Source organism: Neophocaena asiaeorientalis, unplaced genomic scaffold (genome assembly GCF_003031525.2).
Source record: "Neophocaena asiaeorientalis asiaeorientalis breed wild unplaced genomic scaffold, Neophocaena_asiaeorientalis_V1.1 scaffold743, whole genome shotgun sequence".
In the NCBI taxonomy this organism is placed as follows: domain Eukaryota; kingdom Metazoa; phylum Chordata; class Mammalia; order Artiodactyla; family Phocoenidae; genus Neophocaena; species Neophocaena asiaeorientalis.
The window spans coordinates 483,146-508,951 of record NW_020174055.1 but is presented as its reverse complement, the minus strand read 5'-3'; the positions used below and the strand labels follow the sequence as shown (position 1 = coordinate 508,951).

Genomic DNA, 25,806 nt, shown 5'->3' with positions numbered 1-25,806 from the left:
GCATTGGCAGGTGGACTCTCAACCACTGTGCCACCAGGGAAGCCCCCATTTGAAATTTTGAAGCTACTAGCTTCCAGGTGTCCATGAACATATAAAACTTTCTTTACTGACCTCTTTATTCGTACCTGACTGTGCCAGCTGCCTCTTCCCGCTGCTGTTCATTTCCTACTACTTTACCCACTATCTTAACAAAAACTAATCTCTAGCTTAATTAGCAAAGTGAAGCGATCACAGGGAGACCAGATGGGCTTCTCCGGGATCAGGTGACATCCATGTAGCTGGGACAGGAACCCAAAGGAAAGCCCACTCTGTAGGAAGGGCAAAGCTCACCCTCCTGCCGTCCTCCCACAGCACTCCAAGAGGCAGTGGCGGGGCAGGGGGAGAGCTTGGGCCCAGAGCCACAGATGTCTGAGGCCAAACCCCAGCTTGGGCTCTCCGTGGTGGCACCTCAGGCAAGATGCTTAGTGGATTTGATCCTCAGTTTTCTCCCAAGTAAAATGGGGATAACCATACCTCCACTCACATGGCTTTGTGCAGCTGTGTGGCTGCTAGCAATGGGCCAGGGCTCCCTTTCCCTGGGCAAAGAGCTCACGTGAATTCAGACACTCACTTCTGGGTGCAAGAGACACTAAAATGAAAGACAGGGCTGCAGCCCTTAAGCTGGAAGACAAGCAAGCACGCAGGACAACCCAGGATGATAACCACTGTCACCGAGGCCTGGGCCAGAGCAGTGGGAACGGGAGCGGGCCCTGAAGTCAGCTTTGGGAGGCAGGAAAGTATCACAGAGGAAGGGGCACATGAGCTCAGGCTGAGCAGCAGCTTTCTAGGGAGGTAAGCGGGGCAATGCCGTCTAGGTAGTGGAACTGTGTACAAAAGTACACAGAGAATGGCGTACCACCAGAGGACAAGGGCTCCATCACAGGGCATGCTGCGCTCCCAGCAGCCCAGCAAACGGGCAGGTCAGGGTGTGGAAGGAGGCTGGGCTCTGCCCGGAAGGCGGGGGGTGGGGCGGGGGGTGGTGAGGACGTGGCTGAATCTGTGAGTGAGGCGGACAGAAGGGCTGCGTGAGTGAAGGCAGGAAGAGAGGAGATGAGGCAACTGCAGTGATGCAGGAGAGGGGATGGTGACTTAACAGTGAGGAGCAAATGAGAGAACCGATCTGAGAGCCGCCAGGCGGTGGCAGTGATCAGAAACAGCAACTCCAGGGACACAGAGAGAGAGGAAGGAGGGGTGCAGGCTGACTCGAGTTCCTGGCCTGGGGAACTAGCGGGTGAGGGGGCAGTACAGGTGGTAACAGAGGGCAGTAATGAGGATCCCTCCAGAGGCAGAAATACAAATAGAAAGTAAAATTCAGGGCTCAACTAGGCAAACAGAAGCCACGCTAAACATTTATAACAGGGATTTACCCAGGGCAACAGTCACACTGGTGACGGAAAAGCTGAGAAACCAAACAGTTGATAGTGAGGCAGTCCAGAGGCCAGGGCAGGAAGCCACCCCCAGGCTGGAGCAGGGAGGTCCCCGCTGGCATGAAGAACCCGCCAGATAGGAGCTGGCACCACGGAGGAGACAGTCACCGGCAGAGGCAGTACCCAGGACGGAGAGGGAGAAAACTGCCTTCAGCTGCCGCGCCCCCCTCTGCTGGCCGACACAGGAGCTGGGAGACGGCCTGCGGGCCAGCTGTCCGGACAGGAGTAGAGCAGTGAGGGCAAGGAGTGGCTGTGAGCAGGCAGGCCAAGCACTGGCACGAGCCTGGAGAAGAGGATGCCACGAGGACAGACACGGGCACAGCTGCGGTCAAGAGAAAAAAGGCTCTTGGGCAGGACTGGACCAAATGTCAGACACAGGAGGAGGGCTGCCAGCGGGGAAGCAGGGAAAGGCCATTACAGAAGCCAGTCACGGCAGCACCCCCAGCCCAGCAGAGGGAAGAGATGCCCTGGGCTGCAACGGCCAAGGGTCTGGTCCAGAATCAGGACAGTCCCAAGTGGAGACAGAACCCCCGGACTCTCCCAGCCCACATCATCCTACCCGCCCCCTGGCTTCAGACTCCAGGCGTGGTGGGCATGAACTGTGCTTGTTTAGATCTCCTGCTGTGGGCAGTACTGACAGCCCCAGCGCTGCCCCTCTGGATCCATCACCACATTTGTTTACAGAAGCCATGTCACCCCCGCTGCTTCCAGCCAGTGAGTGAGCAGGGAGGGCGCTAATGCAGCCCGTTCCCACTGAGATGTGTGCACCTTTAACAGGTTACGTTGGCTTGAGGACGCCACACGGGCCTGGCCAAAACCTTCTCAGAACCTCACAGTAGGCTGGGATTTTTCCCACCTACCTAAACCTCCTTCCTTCCCCTGGTCTGGGGGTTCACGGGGCCTTTCCCAGTCCCTCCCCTAGATCCTTCACAGGTCTTTTTCCTCAGAATCTCTGGCACATCTGCTTCTGCCTTGGTCTCCACTTCTTGGAGAACCCAAGCTAACACACCAAGCTCCCCAGGCAGCCCTGGATTGTGACTTAGCTGGCCAGGCAGGCTGAGCCCAGAGTAGACAGTGCTGAGCAGTGACCACAGAGCAGGTCTGCAGGCCTGGTCTGTTTCTCTCTGGATGTAGCAATCACTCTGCTGGCTTCCAGGGCACTAAGTGAGCCTGACCTGGCACTTGCTCACAAGCAGCCCAGCCCAGTCTCCAGGGCAGGCCCAGCCTCGGTGTGCACCTTGTTCAGGGGTCCACACACGTGGAGCCTCCCCCGCCAAGGCTTAATTCAGGTCACATTGCAGCTCTCATTCTACAGGTTTTTGACTAGAAGCACAATATCTTTAGAGGTACCTGGGATCCTAAAAGAGTCTTTGTGTAATAGTCTCGAGGCATGAAAACTTCCACTATGGTGACTAGACACCAGAAAGCGTCTTCTTGTTCCAAGTATAGGAGGGCCACTGCCACCAATCTACAAGCAAACGGAGAACAAGGTGAGCGCCAGCCTCCTAGCCCAGACGCGGGCAGCACGGCCCGTCTTCACAGAGGCCTCTGCGGTATGCTGCACTCTCCCACGGCCACAGCAACTTCTAGTTCTGCAAGAAAGTACACTAAACGAGCGTTCCTTGGCAAGGGTGGCATTTCCTAGTTTGAGAAGCAAAGCTGCATCCACATTCCTTCATTTGGTTTTTGTTTAAAGATGATGAAATTGTTTCCCAATGAGCAGGCAGCCTCATTTTGGAAAATGTTTTCATGCTAAGATTTTTGCTAAGGCAGCTAATTCTTCGAGTTTTTTGTTCAAGAAGTTCCAACTAATCCTTTTATGCACAAAAAAATCCAGGGGTGAATATAAGGGGAAAAGAACACATGATGGTTTAAAAACAACTTTCTTGATACCAGTCTACTTGAAAGGGGCTTCAGACAAATGAATCACTGCGGTGGGGCTTTCTCAAAGAACTGCATCCACAGCACACACGTGGGGTGGGAAAGGGGACCGTATGTATCACCTGTTACGTCACTCACAATAGAAACTTGGGTCTGGCTAGTTACATGGTCACCACTGAGAGGTTACTCATCCAGTAACCCCAGGTTTGGCTCTGAGCGGGCATTCAGGGCAGAAGGCTGAAAAGGAAGAGGCAAGAGAAAAGCCCCCCTCTACATATCCAAGAAGCTCTGCTCGCGACATGAAGCTTCTGTGCATCACTTACGGAAAACCCTAGAGTCACTTCTCAGAATCTGTTTTTGTTTTCTTCCTTGGATAAAATTATAATGAAATCTCAAAAGGTTAAAAAAAAAAAGAACTGGGAAGGGGATGCTTTGAGTAGGCATGAATGAGATGAAGAGTAGAAAGGTTACAACAGGTAGAGATGGACAGGGAGAGAAAACCAGGACATGCACAGCACCTGCGGACGCCAGGAGAAAGGGTAGAGAGACTGAAAAGAGCAGAGCCTTTGACGACATCACTTTTAGTTAACTGATGTTCCAGATGACAGGCCTGAATCACTGAGGAAAGGCTAGCATTCTTCTGCTGAAGTTCTGGGTTCACAGTTCTGTTCGCATGTACAAAATAATGTGGAGAAAAAAAGTCCAGTAAAACGGTTAAAATTTAGAGGTCCTAATGGTGATGGTACGGAGAAAGATTTAATTTTCTGGAAAGTCTCCATATGTGTGGAACAGCTGATTCCATGACAATGTCAGATAAATGGGGTGTTGCTGCACCCCTAACAGGCATGCTCGAGTCCTCGCCAAGATCCCTTAAGTTTCGGAGGTTTTTAGCTTCCAGGAATTTTTAGACTGAGTATACAGTGTGAACTGTGCATTTAAGCAAAACAAGGCTGCTTTGTTAGGCAATAACTTATTTACAGGCTTTTTTTTTTTTTTTAATGGGGACCATCGAGGAGCAGCCACAGTCCCTTTTACTTTCAGGGCCCAGAAAGGGCACCCTATCCTGACCACCACAGAGGCAATGACTTCCTGGAAACCATTGGTTTCAGGTCTTAACCAACTAACATTCCAGTTTAAAAGCTTTTCTTCCTGCAATACTCTCATTTCAGATGCAAATAGATAGCCCTTATCTGGAGGTCAGTATCCAGCACAGATGAGGATTAAAAAGGCCCATGAGCTGCCACAATAAACGTCAGCATTCAAAACTCAATGCATGCACTTGACTTAAGGAGAACTGCTAAAGATGGCACACGGAGCTTCTTCATTCTTTGTCCATATTTCTAGCAAGCTTGGTTACCTACTTTGATTACACAGAGGAACACAAAAGGACTCTAATGACAGCAGCAAAAGTGCACCAGCGAGGTAAGAGACAGACAGGAGGTAAAAAGCAGCCACAAGCACTCAAAGTCCAGTGATGGGGAGCAGCTCCATGGAGAACAGACCTCAGTACCTCCCGTGGCCTCATCCTGGTGCAGCTCAGCTCAGAATGAGGAGCCTGGATCATTTAGAGAAGAGGAGAGGCTTTTCAGTGTCCTCTGCCTATGGAAGCAGGGAAGTATGCCAGACCTGCAGAAGGCTCTCATCTAAAAAAAAAACAAGTTTGGGCTCTTCAAGGGCTAGGTTTAACCAACTGAAAAATTGTTTGGGGCAACCTCTTGATTGACAAAGATCCTGTATAAACAAACAGTGGCCTTGTTTTCACATCAAGCATTATAAATGAATGATAGCAAACTTCTGATCAAAACCTGAGTGTGGGGCTTCCCTGGTGGCGCAGTGGTTGAGAGTCAGCCTGCCAATGCAGGGGACATGGGTTCGTGCCCCGGTCTGGGAGGATCCCGCATGCCGCGGAGCGGCTGGGCCCGTGAGCCATGGCTGCTGAGCCTGCCCGTCTGGAGCCTGTGCTCCGCAATGGGAGAGGCCACAACAGTGAGAGGCCCGCGTACCGCAAAAAAAAAAAAAAAAAACCTGAGTGTGATGAGAACAACAAGGAATCAAAATGATTTCTCATTTTGTTGTTCCAAATAGTTTGACTTTGGTGTTCTTAATATTGGATTGGCCAAAAAGTTCATTCAGAAAACCCGAATGAACTTTTTGGCCAACCCAATACTTTCCAAAAGCATGTCTGTTTCTCTCAATTATTCTAGAATTGGGGATACTGCATAATTAAAACTAGCTTACTGCAGCTATTGATATTTATTTCCCTTAAAAGACTGGTTTTTCTTGGCTCACCAGGAGGGGAGGGGGCTGTCAGGCAGCACCCGGAGCTACAAGTTATCTTAACAGCAGAGAGGAGACCTCGTGGGCCAGGCACCCACCTGTTTAGACCTTGGCAGTAGCCAATGTCTGGATTCCGCCAGGAGAAGGCGAGCAGGACATTGCGCAGCTTCTGTATGCCTTCCGAGGTGGGGCACGAGTAATGTTTGTTGTTGGGCAGAGTCCGCAGCAGGTCCAGCTCGATCTGCTTGGAGGCCGGGTTCTGTTTCTCCAGAGCCTTCTGAAGCAAGGTCTGGAAGTAACCAGGCTTAATGCTGTCCTTGAATTTCCTGGTGTGAAGGTCCACACACCACTTCCACACCTTGGAACGGTGCTCGTGTGGAATGCCCGCACGGATCAGGTTCTTTAATTCTGGAGAGCACATCATCTCCCTGTTCACTGTGCTCGCAAAATAGTTTTCCCACTTGACGCCAGTGGAAACCTCCTGGTTTTCTGTGAGGTAGAGAGTCTTCAGGTCCAATGCTCGGACTTTGGCGACCAACTTCTCTTCCTCGTCATCCTCTGGGACAGTCCTAAACCCATAAATGTCATATTCACTGTTGAGAAAAACAAAAGAAAAAATTAAATGATGCAATGTGGCAAAAAGGCCAATGAAACAGAAAAGAGAACCTAGAAATCTACCCGTGTGTAAATGGCACTTTGATATATGACCAGGCATTTCAACTCAGTGAGGAAATAATAAACTTCTCAATAAACAGGGTGAGAATAACTGGCTATCTATATGGGAAAAAATTACGTTAGCTCTTTCCTTGATACTATACAGGAAAATAATCAATTCTAGATGGCTGAGGTGCTAAATGTGAAAAGCACAAAAGAAAATACAAGCAATACTGCAAATACAAGGCTGATGAATTTGGCTACATTAATATACATGTGCATGTATGTTTATATAGCCTACATACACACATCCCTAACACTTACGCTCGAAGAATGTTTTAAAAAGTGAAAAGACAAGGGAGAAAACATTTGTAAGACATTAGGGATGACAAAGAATTAAGAATTCTTTAATTCTTAAAAAGAAAAAGAATTATTCTGCTGTGGTAGGTAGAATAATGGCCCCCAAAAATGTCCCTGGAACCTGTGAATATGTCACGTTACGGCATGTGGAATTACAGTTACAGAACTTAAGACGGGGAGATTATTCTGGGTTAGCCGGGTGGGACCACAGTAAACACAGGAGCCCTTAAAGTGGAAGAGGAAGGTAGAAGAGTGGACCAGAGATACGACAAAGGAAGAAGAGGCAGGAAGGATGTGAAGTGGGAGAGAGGGCCTGGACCCACGGTTGCTGACTTTGAAGATGGAAGAAGGCAGCCACAAGCCAAGGAATGCAGGTGGCCTCCAGAAGCTGGGAATGGCCACACCTGACAGGCAGCAAGGAAACAGAGACCTAGTCCTACAACCAGAAGGAACTGTATTCTGCCAACATCTTGAATAAGAAAGGACACAAACTGTCTCCTAGAACCTCCAGAAAGGAACGCAGCACTGCTAATACCCTGACTTTCATCCAGCGAGACCATGCTGGGCTGCTTGACTGACAGAACTGTTGCATAATAAATATGTATCACAAACTTACTGGCTTAAAACAATAATTTGTTATGGCAGTCATAGAAAACCAATACAAAGGCCTTTCACACACTGCTGCTGAGTGTGTAAACCTGTACAAGCACTTTGGAAGTCAGATCTAGCAGAGCTGAAGATGTACATTCCCTACAGGTCAGGAATTCCACTTCTAGCCTACGCCCTGGAGAAACTCTCTCACGCAGACACACGGACACATGGATACATGTACCACGATGTTTACTGCACCATGGTTTGTAACAAGGAAAAATGGAACCATTCTAAGTGTTCACCATGACAGAAGGAATAAAAATGTGAAGCTGTGAGGCAGGTAAAAAAAAATTCTCAGGAGCTACACGTATCAACCTGTATAATTTCAGAAAACAATGTTGAAAGAAGTAAGTTGCAAAAAGGTATGAATATGGTAGGATTAGCATATTAAAACGTGTCTTCAATTAGAGGTACATATTGAAGTGTTTAAAGCTGAAATGACATGTCTGATACTTTCTTTAAAATATTCCAGGAAAAAAAAAAACAAAAAAAAACTTTGGAAGGGAAGGGTACGAAGAAACAGGATTACCAAAATGTTAATAATTGCTAAATTATTGGGTAACAGGTTGCATATGGGGGTTGTTATATGATTCCGTCTACTACTTTGTATGTTTGAAATTTTCCATAATGAAAAGTTGAAAGTAAATCAATATACACAGCCATTGTTCTAGTCATACATGAAGTTTGAAAAGATACAACATGAATAGTAAGAGCCTAAAACACAAGCAGGAAGAAGACGTGGTGCCCTCAGGGCAGACTGCTAGGCCACCCTCACGGGAGTCCCCGGCCACTGCGGACGCAGCACAAGCGCACAGCATGGAGACAGCGCTCCTGGCCTGGGAATGGGGCTGCCCAGTCTGGGGCCACATCCTTGCCACTCACCATCTGTGTGACCTGGGCAAGTTACATCACCTCCCTAACCTCAGCTTCCACATTTTCTGAGCAAGGATAAAAACATCTGCCTGGCTGAGCTACGTTAAATACAGGCCTGCACATAAGGCCCTTGGCACGGCTCCCGGCACACAGGCCTCCGTAAGAGTTTTGTAACAATGGCGTTGGTCGCAATCTGAAAGCATAGTTTTACCTGTCGACTGAGTAACATGGACAAGGCAGGCCAGTGCTGTAAGCACAGAGAAGGGAAAGAGTGGGTCAAGCTGAAGCCAGGCTTCCCCTGGGGCAGGGGTGGGGCTGGAGAAGCTGAGCCACAGCAGCAAGCAGGGCCTAGGTACAGGGCTGCAGGGGCAAGGGGGCGGAGACAAGGAGGGGACTGGACTGAGTGGATTTGCAGATTTCTCCTTGAGCCAGTATTTCATGAATCTCAGTTTTAAGAAACTAGGATATGACAGTTCTTAATCCAAGATCCATCACAGGCTTCCACACTCCATGATTTTCTGAAAAGTATATGCAATACTGTGTGTGTGTCCAACTGCATTTTGGGGCCAAGGGTGTCCACGGCTTGTATCAGACCCTCAATGAGTTCTGAACCACTGAATCAGGTTACCCAAGTGTCCTTCCCTTACAGAGAAGACCCAATTTTCCACTTAGGGTCCCCCTTGGCTTTCCAAATACCCATGGGTCCAGCCATGTCTCTGGAGAGGGTTCTACTCCTAGGAAGACGGGCTCCTCTTGCAGCAGGACTGGCTACCACCCACGTTGGCATGGTACATGGCAGAAAGGTCTTGGAATGAAAACTTAGGCTGAACCCCAGCTCTGTTACTTGATTATTACAGCAAGACTGATGACATTATCTGTTCTAATGACTGGACGGTCCTTGTCATGAGCATCAAACGAGACACGGAGAACTGTGTAGAGTTCTCAATGAATGGCTACTGCTGTTGAAAGAGGGGCTTGAGAAATGGGTCCCACTATCCCCAACAGCCTCTAGCACCTTTACCTGACGAGATGAGGTTTAACGAATGCTTGCTCCGGATGCTCCGGGCTCTCAACCTGCAGAGCATCCTCCAGCAGCTGGGCTATGACATCCCGAGAAGGCCCCTGTTCTTCTGAGCAAACTGGTGTCTTCATTTCTTGGAGCAGTATCAAGTATTTGCTTTCTATCTGGCAGAGCTTGGCTTCCAGGCTAGAATACTACAGAGAATGTGGTAGTTACCTCCAATCAGACAGAGACACAGGAAGAGCAATCCTTAAGTACCTCAAGCAAGCAAAGAATGACAAGCCAAGAACCACTAGCAAGCGAGCCAGAGAGAGACTGTATCAAAGACAAGAGATGGGGCTTCCCTGGTGGCGCAGGGGTTGAGAGTCCGCCTGCCGATGCAGGGGACACAGGTTCGTGCCCCGGTCCGGGAAGATCCCACATGCTGCGGAGCGGCTGGGCCCGTGAGCCATGGCCGCTGAGCCTGCGCGTCCAGAGCCTGTGCTCCGCAGCGGGAGAGGCCACAGCAGTGAGAGGCCCGTGTACCGCAAAAAAAAAAAAAAAAAAAAAAGACTAGAAGAATGTATGCCACAGGCCACCTGTCTTATTTAAATGGCCCACATGGGCCCCGTCTTCCTTCTAGGGGGGTATGACACAGAAGTACTGGTAATAAGGCCTCTGCATGTCAACACACATATCAGTTCTGGACAGGGTTGAGGTGAGCAGCAGAAACCAGGCCACACACCCATTACTGAGGTCAAGCTGAGTGCCACTTGGACACGAGCCCCAAGCAGCCATCCCATGCAACATCAATACTTTCCTAGGACGCTGTGACCCAGAACTAGCTCTCATCTGCTACCTTATCAGACAAATCAATACACCCCTGGAAAACATGCAGGAACAACGTTTGGGAAGATGTTCTGAGGACTGTTCAAAAGGTATATGAGGCATACAACAGCTGCTGACACAGTGTCTCTGAGCTTCATTTGATTGTAACTGGAAAGTCTGTGATGTCTCTACACCCTGCAAAGCCCTTTCCCGCCACAGTCACATCCAACTCTCAAACCAACCCTATCAGGTTCACAGAGGGGGCATCACCCTCACCATCCCCATTTATAGATAAGAAACCGATTCACACAACTCAGTAGCATAAATCAAGATCCAAATAACCTTAATTTGGGGGAACCTTAGAATTGTATTTAATTTTTTTTCTGTAAACTTCATTATATGTGTGAATAAAAGCCACCTCTCAGGACATTTCTATTTGTCTTCATCATGAAGTGAAACTAAACACAGTGCTATGCACTTTATATACTTTAAATATGATTTGGTATCAATAACCACACCCTCCAAGCATGTGGGTTGAACTGATTTTAAAGCATGTCCATTTTTAAATGGTTTCTGAATCATACCTCCCACCAGATAATAGAATATAACCATCCTGACCCACCTTTGCCATCAGATCCCTCTCTCTTCTTTCTGCATTTCTCCGTAGAGCTGAGAGTTCCAAGATTTCCTTATTCAGAAATTTATTTTGCGTTTTGTACCCCTGTAGATTATCCTGTTGCAAAAAAAAGGTCCATCAATTCACATTGGTTGAATGTTGATTAATTATTCTATATCAGCGGTCCCCAACCTTTTTGGCACCAGGGACCGGTTTCATGGAGGACAATTTGTCCACAGACCGGGGGGTGGGGGGATGGCTTTGGGACAATTCAAGCACTTTTCATTTATTCTGTACTTTATTTCTATTATTATTACATTGCGATATATAATGAAATAATTACACAACTCACCATAATGCTGACAGGAGGTGCAGCTCAGGCGGTAATGCGAGCGACGGGGAACAGCTATAAATACAGATGAAGCTTCACTCGCTCGCCCACTGCTCACCTCCTGCTGTGCGGCCTGGTTCCTAACAGGCCATGGACCGATACCACTCCGTGGCCCAGGGGCTGGGGACCCCTGTTCAATATAAGTAATATTTTGCTGCCTCACCAATCAAATAGCCCTGCTAAGTTAGAACAAGTTCTAAGGAAACGAAAGCTGATTACCAGACCCTTTCTGAGTAAACTTTGCGGCTACCCTTGGCAGTAGAAGGTAGGCAGGGACTACTGCTGTAATGAAGGAGATGGGGAAATAAATTTATTTAATGGTGGAGATTTTTCTCACCTGTCCTTAGGAAAAGTAAGTAGGACTTATATCCTAAATCTATGCAAATATTTTATCTACCCACATTCATTGGGTACAAAAGGTAATGCCTTACATTCATTTTGTTTTTTAACTAGAGAAACTGAACAAATTTTCTGTAGATTCTCATTTTTACGTATCCAGTTTATGTGGAAGAGGCTACACACATACACAAAGCCCTTACCTAAAGAATTACACTTAATAATGAATACCTATAACCTACAATGTACAAGGCACCTAAGAGAACATGTTCCTCAACTTTTTTACATTAAAAAATTTCAAACTTATGAAAACGTTGAAAGAAAAGTACAATAAACACAATATACCCTTCACCTAAATTTGCCAATTGTTAACTTTTGCCACATTTACTTTCTGTTTTTAAGAGAACATCACAAGCCGGTGACACGTTCTGCCAAGTCCAACTAAAAGTTCAGCCCTGGCAGAAGCGGGTGCCATACGTGACCTTCAGCCCTTGACACCCTGAGCAAGGCAAGCGAAAGGGAACCTTTGAGACAACTGGGGCAGTGATTTCTAAATGCTCCCTACCAAATTCAGTCTTTTACAAATGTCTTTTTCCCCTACTCTGTTTGAAGTTTTCAAGGAATTTTTGATCCCTCAATCACAGGAGAAACTGTTCACAACAGCTCTAAGAGAAGGCCAAGGGCGGTCAAGAAAGGCACTGACACCTGTGCTGTCCCAGGACAGAGACCATGGCCCCTCCCCAGAGATGTGTCCAGAGACATGCCCCAATCTCCAAACTAGAAGCCACCATGGCGGTACACAATCTCCCCTGAAAATACCGAAGAACTAAAAATGTTCCAACGGTCCCTTTGATCGCTGACACCTACGGAGCACTTGCTACAGGTTACAGGTGCCCTGTGGTCCTCGATCCCATTTAAACCTCACAGCTCTTCAGCAGCCACTCTCGTCATCTCCACCTCCTAGGTGAAGAGCTGAGCCACGGGGAGGCTGCACAACTACTAAGTGTCGGGCTGGGAGCCAGGCCTGCTGCGCCCTTGGCCCAGGTGCTTGGCCCCTGATGCCCACCTGAGCTCTGATATGCATCACACCTTCTCAGTCTCAGCAAGACCGCACGTCATGACAAGCATTGAAGACAGGCGCTGTCAAACCCCAGAGGAGGTCCACAGACTTCCTTTTCTGATCAGAAGCCTGATGTTCTCCTTTCTCCTGGCATCCTGAAGCTCTCATATTTGGAAACAATGAGCAAACATGTTACTAAAAGGCAGGCTGATTGAAGGAAGGTGAGCTAGAGGGCAACAAAAGAACACACTGGGCCATGACGGCCAGAGACTGAGCAGCACAAGCTGGGTCGAGGGAGCAGGACACCACAGTGTGCCATCTGTGTCTTTGAGTCAAACTTTGCCTTACCGTCTAAGGAAGTCCTGATAATGTATCTCAAGGATTCTTTCTCTAAAAAGGGAACCCTCTTGCACTGTTGGTGGGAATGTAAATTGATACAGCCACTATGGAGAACAGTATGGAGGCTCCTTAAAACACTAAAAATAGAATTACCGTATGACCCAGCAATCCCACTACTGGGCACATACCCTGAGAAAACCATAATTCAAAAAGACACATGCACCCCAATGTTCACTGCAGCACTGTTTACAATAGCCAGGTCATGGAAGCAACCTAAATGCCCATTGACAGACAAATGGATAAAGAAGTTGGCACATATTTATACTATGGAATATTACTCAGCCATAAAAAGGAACGAAATTGAGTCATTTGTTGATACGTGGATGGATCTAGAGACTGTCATACAGGGTGAAGTGAGTCAGAAAGAGAAAAAGAAATATCACATATTAACGCATGTATGTGGAGCCTAGAAGAATGGTACAGATGAACCGGTTTGCAGGGCAGAAGTTGAGACACAGATGTAGAGAACAGACGTATGGACACTAAGGGGGGAAAGCAGTTGTGGGGGGCGGGGTGTGATGAACTGGGTGATTGGGACTGACATGTATACACTGATGTGTATAAAACAGATGACTAATAAGAGCCTGCTGTATAAAAAAATAAATATAATAAAATTCAAAAATTAAAAAAAAAAAGGATTCTTTCTCTAGAACGATGATCACAGCAAGTTAAGACTCTATGAGGTGCCAGGTGCCCTGTGAGGACTTTACATGGAATACCTCTTTTAACCCTTACAAGACCCTATGAGGTAAGCGCCATTTCACAGATGAACACTGATTCAGAGAGGTGAACCAGCCTGCCCAAGGTCAGAGGTCATGAGTGGTAAAGCTGGGTTTGAACCCAGCCAGGTCTGACTCCAGAGCCCATGCTCAGTCTAAACCGCCACCCCATACTGGGACACATCCCCTTCCTCATTGATGTTTATTACAGATGTGTTCTGCTTTTTTGTTTTTGTGCTTTATAAACTAAGCTCTGAGCTCCAGGAGGACAGAGACTGTATACTTTGTGTGGAGTACAAAGCCCAGCACATGGCTGACTGGCTGAATGAATGAAAGAGTCCCAAGAAGGAAAAGTTGTACGCATGAAGATATTCATGAAATAACAAATCACAGGAAAGAAGACAGAGGCTGATTAAGTAAATGATGACAGAGTCAAAAGATGGACAATCTGGAACCATTAATGATAGCAATACAGAAAGTGCCTGGGTTCCAAGGCTGAATGAAACAAAAGTCTATCTACTCCAGGAAATGGAAGAATTATGTAAACATGGAAAAGGCCTGGAAGGAAGTGTGGGAAAAATATTTAAATCACTAGGGTGGTAAAATCCTAAGACCAATATGTGCTCCTGCCTCAAAATACTACAGGAACAGAAAGTGACCACATATGAGACCAAAAAAAGAAATGTTTCTAAAAAGCAGAAATCTTTACAGGCACATACACTGACTATAAAGCAAGACACTGAATAGTAACAGTAACAACAACAAAAAAGATACCTTCCCCCCACCAAAACAGACACAAAATTTTTTTTTCCCCACCTAGACATTTTAAATTTGGGGTCAAACGAAGAAATCAATATAGAAGCCATGCGGTATCTAAAAGTGAAGGACAATGAGATTCTTCACTCCAATTCTCCCAGTGCCACCGCAGAGGAGGCACGAACGTGACTGCCTCCTGCATGGCCCAGGGGATGCCCTGGCAATATCCGGCCCAGGTAGAGCAATGTCAGAAAACATGAGGTCACCAAGCCGGGCAGGACTCACTCAGACGAACAGGTCACAGGGAAGTCCCCTAACAACCTTTCTGCCTCACCACTTAACCTCACTCTTGTGGAATTCTGGAGCCACAGACTTTATAAATTAAGCTGAGAAATGTTGGAAGAAAAAAAAAAAAAAATGTCACCCGCTACCCCACAAAAAGAAAAGGTCGAGAAGTCTAGTTGTGATCAGCTCCATCAGTCGTCTCCAAAAGGAGCTGTGTGGAGCCACAACAACAAAGCCACACACTCCCCTCCACACCCTGGCTCGGCTACCCGGGAAAACACGCTCCCCACGTGTCCCCCACTGCCGAGCACTGGGACCTGGAAACCGAATGCCCTGGTGTCATTCTCCAAACACTACAAAGACAGACGTGCTCGCAAAATATAAAATTCAGTTGACCTTAAATAAGTGGTCTTAAAACGTGTATCATTGATGGGATGTATATTTAGGGTCAGTACACTCTAAGTTGCATATATAAACAAAACCAACTTTTACAGGCAACACTAACCAGGACCTCTTTTTTTTAAAACACGGCTATTTTTGTAGTAGATATAATTATAAAGTAATGAGATTGAGGGTTTTGGTGGTGTTTTTGCCCTTTTGGTCCTTCTCACCAATAAATCCTTCTGGCCTCATATATCTACTGGGTGCTGTCACTGAGAAGCTGTCACCATGGGAGACCACACACATATTCCGACAAAGCTGCCATTATTCCAGTGTTTTAATTTCCATTTTGGAATTATCTTTAAGGCTCAGGCATGTCCATCAGGCATGCAATCTACTGACACTGCGTGACAGGTACTACTAGTCAGGAAGCAGGCTCAGTAACAACCTCAAAAGTGGCAAACCTTTGCCCTTCAAGGATAAACTGCATTTGGGGGGGCAAAACATCCTCGGTGCCACATTATTTGCAAAAAGTGGGTAGCCAGGTGAGGAAGACTTTGCGGCCAGGTGGGACCGACAGCTGCAGAACTGTGTGGGGTCAGCTGGGGTCTGGGCTACACCTAATGCCTCATGTCCTAGGAGACACTTCTCCACCTGAAACTTCTCCAAATTGAGAACTGGTTGCAGCAAAACTTTTGGGACCCTCGCTGTGGCCTGACTGACAGTGGCCCAAGGCCATTCAGCTCTCCCCTCGGGACCAGCACGCTTCTCCGCGGGCACAGAGTCAGACTGCCCATGCCCCCAGTAACGCTCTTCCTACCTCATCAGCTGGCCACCACCCCAGGTATGATGGGGAGAGTCACCTCCATTTAGGAACCAGCCTCCCATCCCCAGGGCCACTGGGACACTGGGAAGAGAGCTCTGCCCTCCCTTCTGAGTGTCAGGACCCTCCTGCCTTAGGCATGGGGGGCACTGACTCTGGGCAGGCCCTCTTCCCTGGCGTGCTTGGGAGCCAGGGTCTGCTTTCCCACCTGACCCCACACTAGCTGTTGGGAACAGTGTTCCCTCACCTGGCCCCCATTATGTCCTGAGGCGGGCTATGCAAATGATGGTGTGTGCATCCACGCACAGAGGGGGCAAGAAACAGCCTCTGTAGATTACATGGAATAATGAAGTTCTAAGGGTGTATAAACAGAAAGAGAAATCACAGCTGCCTGAAAGCAAGGGAGGGGAAAGATCTGAAACTGTTCTGAGCTATGGCGACACTGACGGGCTGAGACTTTCATTTTCCAAGGAAGCTTCTTAGAAACCTAGTAATTATCTGACCGGAAGTCCTGTGACACTTGTTTTTTTAAAAAAGGCACAGCTGCTCTGCTGTCATGCCAAATTAGCTCACTGAGGTTAGCAGCTCTAGAGTGACATCAACAGACAGGCTGTTAGCGGGTTTTGGATTTCTTGTCCCAATAACAGGGGCCCACGCCCTGCTCTTACTTTCAGTCGGTCCAGTTCCAGCTGGTCCCTGGCTGTGGGGAGGGCCACAGGAGAGCTGGGCATGGAGGTGGGAGAGGATGCGCTGCCCTCACACTCGCTGAGCTGCCGGGAGAGCTTCATGATGACCTCGTCCTTGGCCTGGATGGTCTCCATCAGCATCCCCAGCTGCTCACTGAGCTCGCCCACCTTGTTCTTCAGCGTCCTTACTTCCTGCTGAAGACTCTCTTTCTCCTGGTTGAACCTCTCCAGCTGGCTAGTGAGGCCCAGAATCTGGTCGTCCTTCTGGTGCAGAAGCCCCAACGTGTCCTGCGGGACCCCCTCACAGAGGCGGCTGCTCGTGAAGTACTTGTCGTACTGGGAGGACCGCACCGTCTGCTGCAGGAGCCGCACGAGCTCCTGGGAGCCAGGGGAGGATGGAGTGGGGAGCAGGGGCGGGAGAAAAAGCAGAAGTCATGGCAACTCTGCATGGAGCAACCATTGGTATTTGAGCAAATGCAGAAACTTTACTGGAAATATTTTAATAACCAACTTCCTCTTCAAGGATCTCAAAAATAGAGAAGGAAAAATATTTATTCCATAAAGGCTGTCTGTAGAGAACAATAATAGGAAACAGGAAATAGTGGATAGGCAGACTGCAATTAGCAACGGCTCCCAGTAAACGTTCATCTGTATTAAAAAATCTGAGGTCTAAATTCACTGACCTGCTGAGGAATTAAGTATAATTAGGTGTGATCAGCTCAAAAGGAAGCTGCTGTTTTAACAGGATGTGGAAACTCATTTAACAACTGTTCATGGGCCTTGGGCTGAAGCTATGCTCAGAGAGATTTGACGTCAGGGCAGGCGTGGGCAAGGTGCAAACAATACCCTCCCTGACCCACTCTGAGGGGTCTTCACTCTCGTCGGAACTTCAAATGTCTATGAAAAAATGACCAAGCAGAACAGCAGTGCCTAGGTCAGTGGCCGTGGCAACATACAACTCTTAGGGGAAAAGCACCTTCTGGGAAATAATGGAGTCAGAGAAACATGAAAGCCGGGTTTTGCTCCTCTGGTCCCTGGCCTGCTGATGTGAGATGAGATAGAAATGTGAGGAAGAAGAATTACCTTCTGACTGGATAAGTCTTTCCTTAACCTTTCCAGCTCTTCCTGCTGGTTCTGGACCTGCAGCTGCATCTCGGAGGCCAACTTGCTGGTGCCACCACTGCCCGATGGCCCCTCGGCTGAAGGGTCACCACTACTGTGGCGATTTTTATACGATCCAATCATGTCTTTCAAAGGGCGTTTTCCTTTGTAGGGAATACGTCCAAAATCAAAGGGAAATCCTGAGCCAGTTACTCCTACATAAAAACAAAACTTGTTTAAGTTCAGGTCAAATTTTCCTTTCGGAAATTCCAGTGAAATACATTAACATTCCATCCTTCATCCTCTAAGGAGTTCTGCATGCGTCACTCTCTGCTCCTACTTCATTCTTGATAATAACCAAGCTTAAAATCAAAGATGATCTTTCATGTGATCACTTTTAAAGAAAACTTTCTCTATTTGCTCAATTTTTGCATTGAGACAGACGAAAAAAAGTCAAGACTATACCTTAGTACTAATGAGGAATTTATGACAAAACTGTACTAAACTCTCTCAAGATTCTTTTGTAATGTTAAGTTTATTTTCCAAAAGATCAGTTCTAAGCTGATGTGTTCATATCACTATTTTCTTATTTCAGTTACTTTGAGGACCAAAGAGAACAGAGACACAGACCAGGGAAGAACATGGTTGCTCCAAGTTCCTACAGCATCCTGAACACAAGGTGTCCCTTCCGCCGGGCACCTTAGTAAGGACAGGGCCTGCATCTACAAAGTTAGAGGGTAGGACTTAAGAGATACACTAGGGATCCCCAGCTGCTTATTTTTAGCTCATCTGTCCTTACTAAAAAAACAAACAAAAAAAACCCCGAGTTTATGTTTTCTTAATTGTAAACACATTTTATTCTCTTCCCTAAAAACGAGTATTTAAAAATACTGAGGGATCCAAATAAATTTTAGAATAAATGGATTCAAATATATATTAAAAATATAAAGAGGAGAGTACATACTATATAGATTCCATTTATATAACTTTAGAAAACAGGCAAAACAAATCTATGATGTCAGGAGTCAGGACAGTGGTTGTGGGGGCGGGGGTGGGAGGTGAGGTAGTGACTGGAAGGGGTTTGGGGATAGAGGCTGTGACTCCTGGTACTGTCCTGTTTCTTCAAGTAAGTGCTGGCTACATGGATATGCTCACTTTGTGAAAATCCATTGAGCTATACATTTCTGATTGGGGGACTTTTCTGTGTGTATGAAGATTAGCTTACTTCCCATGAATGACATGGACAAGAAGCTGGCAGGCTGATTCTTGGAGCGGTTACAGGAAATATCCATGAATCATCAAGATAAAAATCCAAAGACATCCTTGTCCCTCCGTGTCTTCCACACAGGCTCCCTCTCAAAGGGAGCAGGGGCTGGGCAGAGGCTGAGAAGGCTGCTCCCAGACAAGAAGCTGCTGTCCAGGGGTGCTGGGAGTCTCCTGCCCCACCCGAGTCACTAAGCCTTACTGATTCTTCCTTCCCAATCTTGCTACCATTCACCCTTCCATTTCATTCCTAGAGTCTCTATGGGGAAGTCAGAGCCAACAATGTTTACCTTCAACAATCCAAATCCCCAACACAAATCCCTGTTCCTCAGAAGGCCTTCCCAGTTGACAATGAGCCCCTCTCCTGGGTGCCCCGCTGGCTATGCCACGGGCTGGGTCATGAGGCACGTGACCCACATCTTCACCACGTCACACTGGACCTTAGGGTTCCATGCTACCATCCTGGGGATCACAAGTAAACTCCCCACCAAAGCAAGTCATGTGGTCCTTTCCCAGGGGACAGAAAAACATATTACCTTCAGTAAATATGTGCTCTCAGTAAAGACTTCCTAAAATCCTGCCTCCTAATCCTGCCAGCTCGTGCCAGAATGAAGCATAAGGCAGAATTTCAAAATTATTTATTGTTATTTTACATTTATAACATCAATATTCCCTCAATGGATCAATGGATGTAGGATCATGAAGGGCTGCTTAACGCATTAGGCAAAATGCCAATGGAGAGATGTATGAATAGGTCAGGCTGACACCCTAAATCCTGATTGACCTTAATATCACAAAAAGAGGGAAAACCAGATACGATGTGGTTCCAGACGTGATGCAACAAGAAATACACAGCATCCCTAGCCCCCACCCCACCCCAAAATATTCTTGTCATAATTAAAAGTCAACCCTGCATCTGGGCAGGCCTCTACTCTAGCGACAAGTGTATAGGAAATACAGGGATGGAGGAGCATATTCTGTGACCCCGCAAAAATATAATTAACAAAATCCAGAATGTGGGCAATTCCTTGACATGTAGACCCTGTTTCTTCAACAGGCATGGCAAGGGAAACGGAACACAAAAAACAAACAGAGAGCTGTTCAGACTGAGAGAGACCCAAGAAGACACACAACTAAACACGCTTGGGGGTCTGTTAGCCCCTCATTTGCTCATGCCAACTGCAAGCAGACATTTATGGAATAACTGGGGAAGTAGACAGGAAGGATTCACTGTAAGTGTTTAGGTATAACGATGAAGCTGTGGTTCTTTCGAAGAGTCATCTCTTGGAGATACATACTAAAATGTTTACAGATGCAAAGGATTAATATCTAGAACTTCCTTTAAAATAACCCAGCTGGTGGTGGGTGCCAGGAGGGGCAGGAGCTCAGAGGAGATACAGAGGAAAAAAGAGAGGCCGTAAGTTCAAAACTGTGGAATGTGACACTACAGCTTCTACTTGTGTGTGCGTGAACAAATTTCTATAAATAAAAAGTTTTAGTTTTTTTTAAATCAGTATTTCTGTAAAGAGCACCACGACTTCCAGATCTTCTATCTCCTGAAAATATTGCAGAACCACAGGATTGGACAGTTGTTTATTTCTTGTGACATCTCATTTTCAAGCCTTTAGGTTTTATTTCCCACAAAGAGAACACAACTCCCGTCGGGTCTCATGCTCCCAGTGATACCTGCTACCAAAGGGTCTCCCACATCACCAGTGGTTAACAGATGGCAGCGGAGAGAATGAAAGACAGCAGGAACCACATCCATACCTTTGTTTCCTTCAGGGATCTGCTTCTTCCTTTCTTCCTGCACCATGGACTCCTCCAGGTCCTTAGGGCTTGGCTCTAAAAGCTCCCACTCTTCATTGGTGTAAAACACACTCCTCCGACTGTCGTTATGCCCTCTCCCAGGACGAAAAGAAGACATTGAATTTCTATTGGGAAAAATGAAATGTTTTTTTTAAATGGTAAAGCGAAACATAACGTCACATACATACGCGTGGCAAAAACTAAACTCTGATAATAGCAAATGTTGGCGAGGATATGGAGAAATGAGAACTCTCATACACTGCTGGTGGGAGTATAAACTGGAACTATTGCCATGGAGAACAATTCAGCAACATACAGATAAGTTGAAGAAGTTTTTGCCCTAAGACCCAGCGACCCAGCATTTCTTAGATTCTTCAACATGTGCACAAGGAGACATAAACAAGAACATCCACTGCAGCACCAGTCACATTAGCAAAAAACCCCAACAACCTAATCATCTATTGACAAGAGAACAGATAAATAAACTGTAGCATATTCATACGATCAAATACTATACATCACTTAAAGTGAATTCATTCATTCAACAAATATTAATTAAGTGCCTACAATGTGCCAGGCACTGTTCTAAATGTTTGGGATATGCTAGTGAACAAATATTCCTGTCCTTGTGGAATGTACATTCTATCTAAAGCTACGTGGATCACATGGACAAATATTTTTTAAATGCTGAATAAGAAAAGAAAGAAAATTGAAGAATGACATGTACAACATGATTTTTTTTAAATCTTCAAGATAATACTATTAATAGATATCATTTATAGATACACACGTATGTAGTAAAACTTAAAAATCCACACAAGAATGATAATTATCAAATACAGAACATGGTTACTCCTGTGAAGGGCAAGAAAAGAATGGGATCATGGAGACAAGAAAGGATTTGAACCATATCTGTAATGTTTTAGTTTGTGTTTTAAAAAGCGCAGCAGAAATATGACAAAATTATATAGTTTAGTAGTGGTTACCCAGGTAATCAACTTACTGTACTTTACACTTGCCAGTGTGCTAAAATTATTTCATTAAAACTTTTCAAAACTAGGTTGGGATTTCTACTTCCAGTGAAGAGGGTCTAGGAGGGACTGGATTTACAGTCATCTGAAACAACTGAAAAACTGAACAAAATACAGGAAACAATGACTTTCAGATATAGGACATCAGGCTACACCGGGCAGTGATCCTTGAGAGGTGGAAAACAAATGAGGTAAGCCCCACCCCTGCCCAAGCTTACTGCCTAGACACTTTCCAGGCCACGGTGCAGGCAGGGGGAACCCAGGTGGAGCTCTCCCATGAACTGGGAGACAGCTGGGAATCCCAAGGCAGGTGGAGTTCACAGCGCACAGTACTGGAGAGAAGAGAGCTGTATGGAGGGCTGCAGGAACATCAGAGGGTTCCCAAGTCTCCAGATGAGTACTATCAGGCTTGTGTGTAAGAAAGCTATCCAAGAATGGGGAAAGAACCATCCCTCTGCTCACACAATCGTGTCTAGTCCCACTGGCCAGAGTGGAAAACCTCACACGTCATGGAGTATGGTAGACTGGTACTTGGAAAAAGGTTACTGACATTATCCCTAGACTAAAGCCTGCTCTCATACTACCTAAAAAAGCTTAAAAGTGAACTCCAAAAGTATCAAACTGTTTCTGAGTAATTAAACTACATTCCAGAACAAAGCTTAAGAATGTATGTACAGGAACACACACAGAAATCTAGCACCCAGAAAGGTAAAACTCATAATATCGGGCATGCAATAAAAAATTATCAGGCGTGCAAAGAAGTAGGAAAATACAACTCATTCTAAGGAGAAAAATCACTAAACAGAAACAGACTCAGAAATGACAAATAATAAAATTAGTGGACAAGGATTTTAAAAGTTACTGTAACTGTTTCCCCACATTTGAGAAGGTAGAAGAAAGACTGAACATGTTAAATAGAGATATGGAAGATGTGAGAGAAAGATCCAAATCAAAACTTCTAGAGATAGAGGAAAACACAGGCAGAACATTCTTTGACATAAATCACAGCAATATTTTTTTAGATCCGTCTCCTAGAGTAATGGAAACAAAAGCAAAAATAAACAAATGGAACCTAATTAAACTTAAAAGCTTTTACACAGCAAAGGAAACCAGAAACAAAATGAAAAGACAACTTACAGAATGGGAGAAAATACTTGCAAACGACACAACCAACAAGAGATTAACTTCCAAAATATACAAACAGTTTACACAGCTCAATATTTAAAAACAAAAAACAAAAAAAACCCAGCACAAGCAAAAGAATGGGCAGAAGACCTAAATAAGACATTTCTCCAAAGAAGACATACAGATGGCCAACAGGCACGTGAAAAGATGCTCAACACTGCTAATTATTAGAGCAAGGCAAATCAAAACTACAATGAGTTATCACCTCACACCAGTCAGAATGGCCATCGACAAAAAGTCTACAAACAATAAATGCTGGAGAGGGTGTGGAGAAAAGGGAACCCTCTTGCATTGCTGATGGGAATGTAAATTGGGGAACAGTATGCAGGTTCCTTCAAAGACTAAAAATAGAGTTACTATATGATCCAGCAATCCTCCTCCTGGGCATATATCCAGAAAAGACGAAAACTCTAACTTGAAAAGATACATGCACCTCAATGTTCACTGCAGCACTATTTACAATAGCCAAGACATGGAAGCAACCTAAATGCCTGTCGACAGATGAATGGATAAAGAAGAGGTGGTACATATATACAATGGGATATTACTCAGCCATAAAAAAGAATGAAACACTGCCATTTGCAGCAACATGGATGGACCTAGAGACTGTCATAGTGAGTGAAGTAAGTCAGGCAGAGAAAGACAAATATCATATGATATCATTTATATGTGGAATTGAAGAAACTGACACAAATGAACTTACCTATGAAATAGAAACAGACTCACAGACATAGAAAGCAAACTTATGGTAAGCAAATTTATGGTTACAAAGGAGGAAGGTGATGGGGAGGGCTGAATTAGGAGTTTGGAATTAACATATACACACTACTATTATAAAATTAAAAACAAGGACCTACTGTATAGCACAGGGAACTATATTCATTATCTTGTAATAACCTATAATAGAAAAGAATCCAAAAAAGAATATATAACTGAATCACTCTGCTGTATACCTGAAACTAACATAACATTGTAAATCAACTATACTTCAATTAAAAATAACCTAGGGGGCTTCCCTGGTGGCGCAGTGGTTGAGAGTCCACCTGCCAATGCAGGGGACACGGGTTCATGCCCCGGTCCAGGAAGATCCCACATGCCGCGGAGCGGCTGGGCCCGTGAGCCATGGCCGCTGAGCCTGCGCGTCCGGAGCCTGTGCCCTGCAACGGGAGAGGCCACAGCAGTGAGAGGCCCGTGTACCGCAAAAAAAAAAATAAAAAAATAATCTAGGGATAAAACTACAATGTCTATGATGAAAATACACTAGATGGGATTAATAGCAGATGAGATATTGCAGAAGGAAAGATTAGTGAACTTGATGACAGTGCAATAGAAACTATCCAAAATAAAACAGAGAGAAGAAAGACGAAGGAAGAATCAACGAGCCATGGGGTAATGTTAAGCATGTAATAATGTCAACTGATGTTCAACAAGGGTACTAAGAAATTCAATGGGGAAAAGACAGTCTTTTCAAAAAGTGGTACTACAACTGGTTATCTGTATGGGAAAAAATGAACTTCAACCCTTACTTCACATAATACATAAAAATTAACTTAAAATATATAAATGAGTAAGAATTAAAACCATTAAGCTTCTGGAAGAAAACAGGGAAGAAAATATTTGTGACGTTGGGTTAAGCAAAGATTTCCAACACAGAACACAAAAAGCACAATCTGTAACAGATTAAAATGATAAAAGAACTTTATTAAGATTTAAAAATTCTTCTTGGAAAAATATTTGCAAAACCTATATCTGACAAAAGGCTTGTATTCAGAAAATATAAAGAACTCTTACAACTCAATAATAAGAGAATAAACAATTCAATTTAAAAGTGGGTGAAGGACTTGAATAGTCATTTCTCCAAAGATATACAGATGGCCAGCAAGTACATGAAAAGATACTCAATGTTATTAATTATCAGGGAGATGCAACTTAAAACCAAAATGAACCACACCCACCACAATGGCTAAAGTTAAAAACACCAGCAAGTGTCCAAGTGTACCAAGTGTCAGGAAGGATGTGGAGCAACTGCAACAGTCATGTACTGCTAATGGGCACACAGAATGGGGCAGCCACCTGGAGGACAGTAGGGCAGTATGTTATCAAGTTGAATATACACTTAACTAAACAGCTCAGCAATCCCAATCCCACATATTTACCCAAAAGAAATGAAAACATGTCTACATGTAGGACTTGGATGTGAATACTCAGAGCAAGCATTATTCATAACAGCCATGAACTGGATATCAACCAAAGATCTGTCAACTGGTGAATGGAAAACCAAACTGTGATATATCCGTACTTACCGCATACTATTAAGGAATAAAGAAGGAATGAGATGTGAAAACACTCAACAAAATAAATGAGTCTCAAAAAGATGATGCTAAATGAAAGAAGACATACAAATACAGTATGATTCCATATATATGAAATTCTTAGAAATTTCATGCAAAGGGGCATGAGGGAAACTTGTAGGTGGTGGAAATGCTCTATATCTTGATTATGGAGGTGTTTACATGACTATGTATAATCTCTAAACTCCATCAGCCTGTACACCTAACATAGATAAATTATACTTCAGTAAGTTTATTAAAATAAAGAAACAGGGACTTCCCTGGTGGTGCAGTGGTAAGACTCTGCACTCCCAATGCAGGGAGCCCGGGTTCAATCCCTGGTCAGAGAACTAGATCCTGCATGCATGCCACAACTAAGAGTTCGCATGCCACAACTAAGGAGCCCACGTGCTGCAACTAAGGAGCCCATGAGCCGCAACTAAGGAGCCCACATGCTGCAACCAAGACCCAGCACAACCAAATAAACAAGGAAATATTTAAAAATAAAGAAAAACAAATATAGAAGAGGAAGAAATGTGCATCATTTGGAGTTTCCTGAGGTAGATTAAAGGTAGGGGATGAAAGGTAGCTTCATCTCTAGTGTGAATCAGATGACATTCTCACGTAAAATAGTCATTTTCAGTG

General features: G+C 45.2%; 1 protein-coding gene across 6 annotated transcripts in view; it reads right to left on the bottom strand.

The window, feature by feature from the left end:
• The window catches only part of TBC1D2B (TBC1 domain family member 2B), an 85,629-nt gene that overhangs the window by 12,488 nt on the left and 47,335 nt on the right, over positions 1 to 25,806 (bottom strand). For all 6 annotated transcript variants that reach the window (XM_024754309.1, XM_024754307.1, XM_024754308.1 and 3 more), the window contains 7 exons: positions 20,577 to 20,740; positions 17,526 to 17,758; positions 16,425 to 16,820; positions 10,613 to 10,723; positions 9,184 to 9,377; positions 5,723 to 6,217; positions 2,817 to 2,934 (listed from right to left, as the gene is read on the bottom strand). In XM_024754309.1, the coding sequence (XP_024610077.1) occupies positions 2,817 to 2,934; positions 5,723 to 6,217; positions 9,184 to 9,377; positions 10,613 to 10,723; positions 16,425 to 16,820; positions 17,526 to 17,758; positions 20,577 to 20,740 (1,711 nt within the window). The remainder of the gene's footprint in view (positions 1 to 2,816; positions 2,935 to 5,722; positions 6,218 to 9,183; positions 9,378 to 10,612; positions 10,724 to 16,424; positions 16,821 to 17,525; positions 17,759 to 20,576; positions 20,741 to 25,806) is intronic.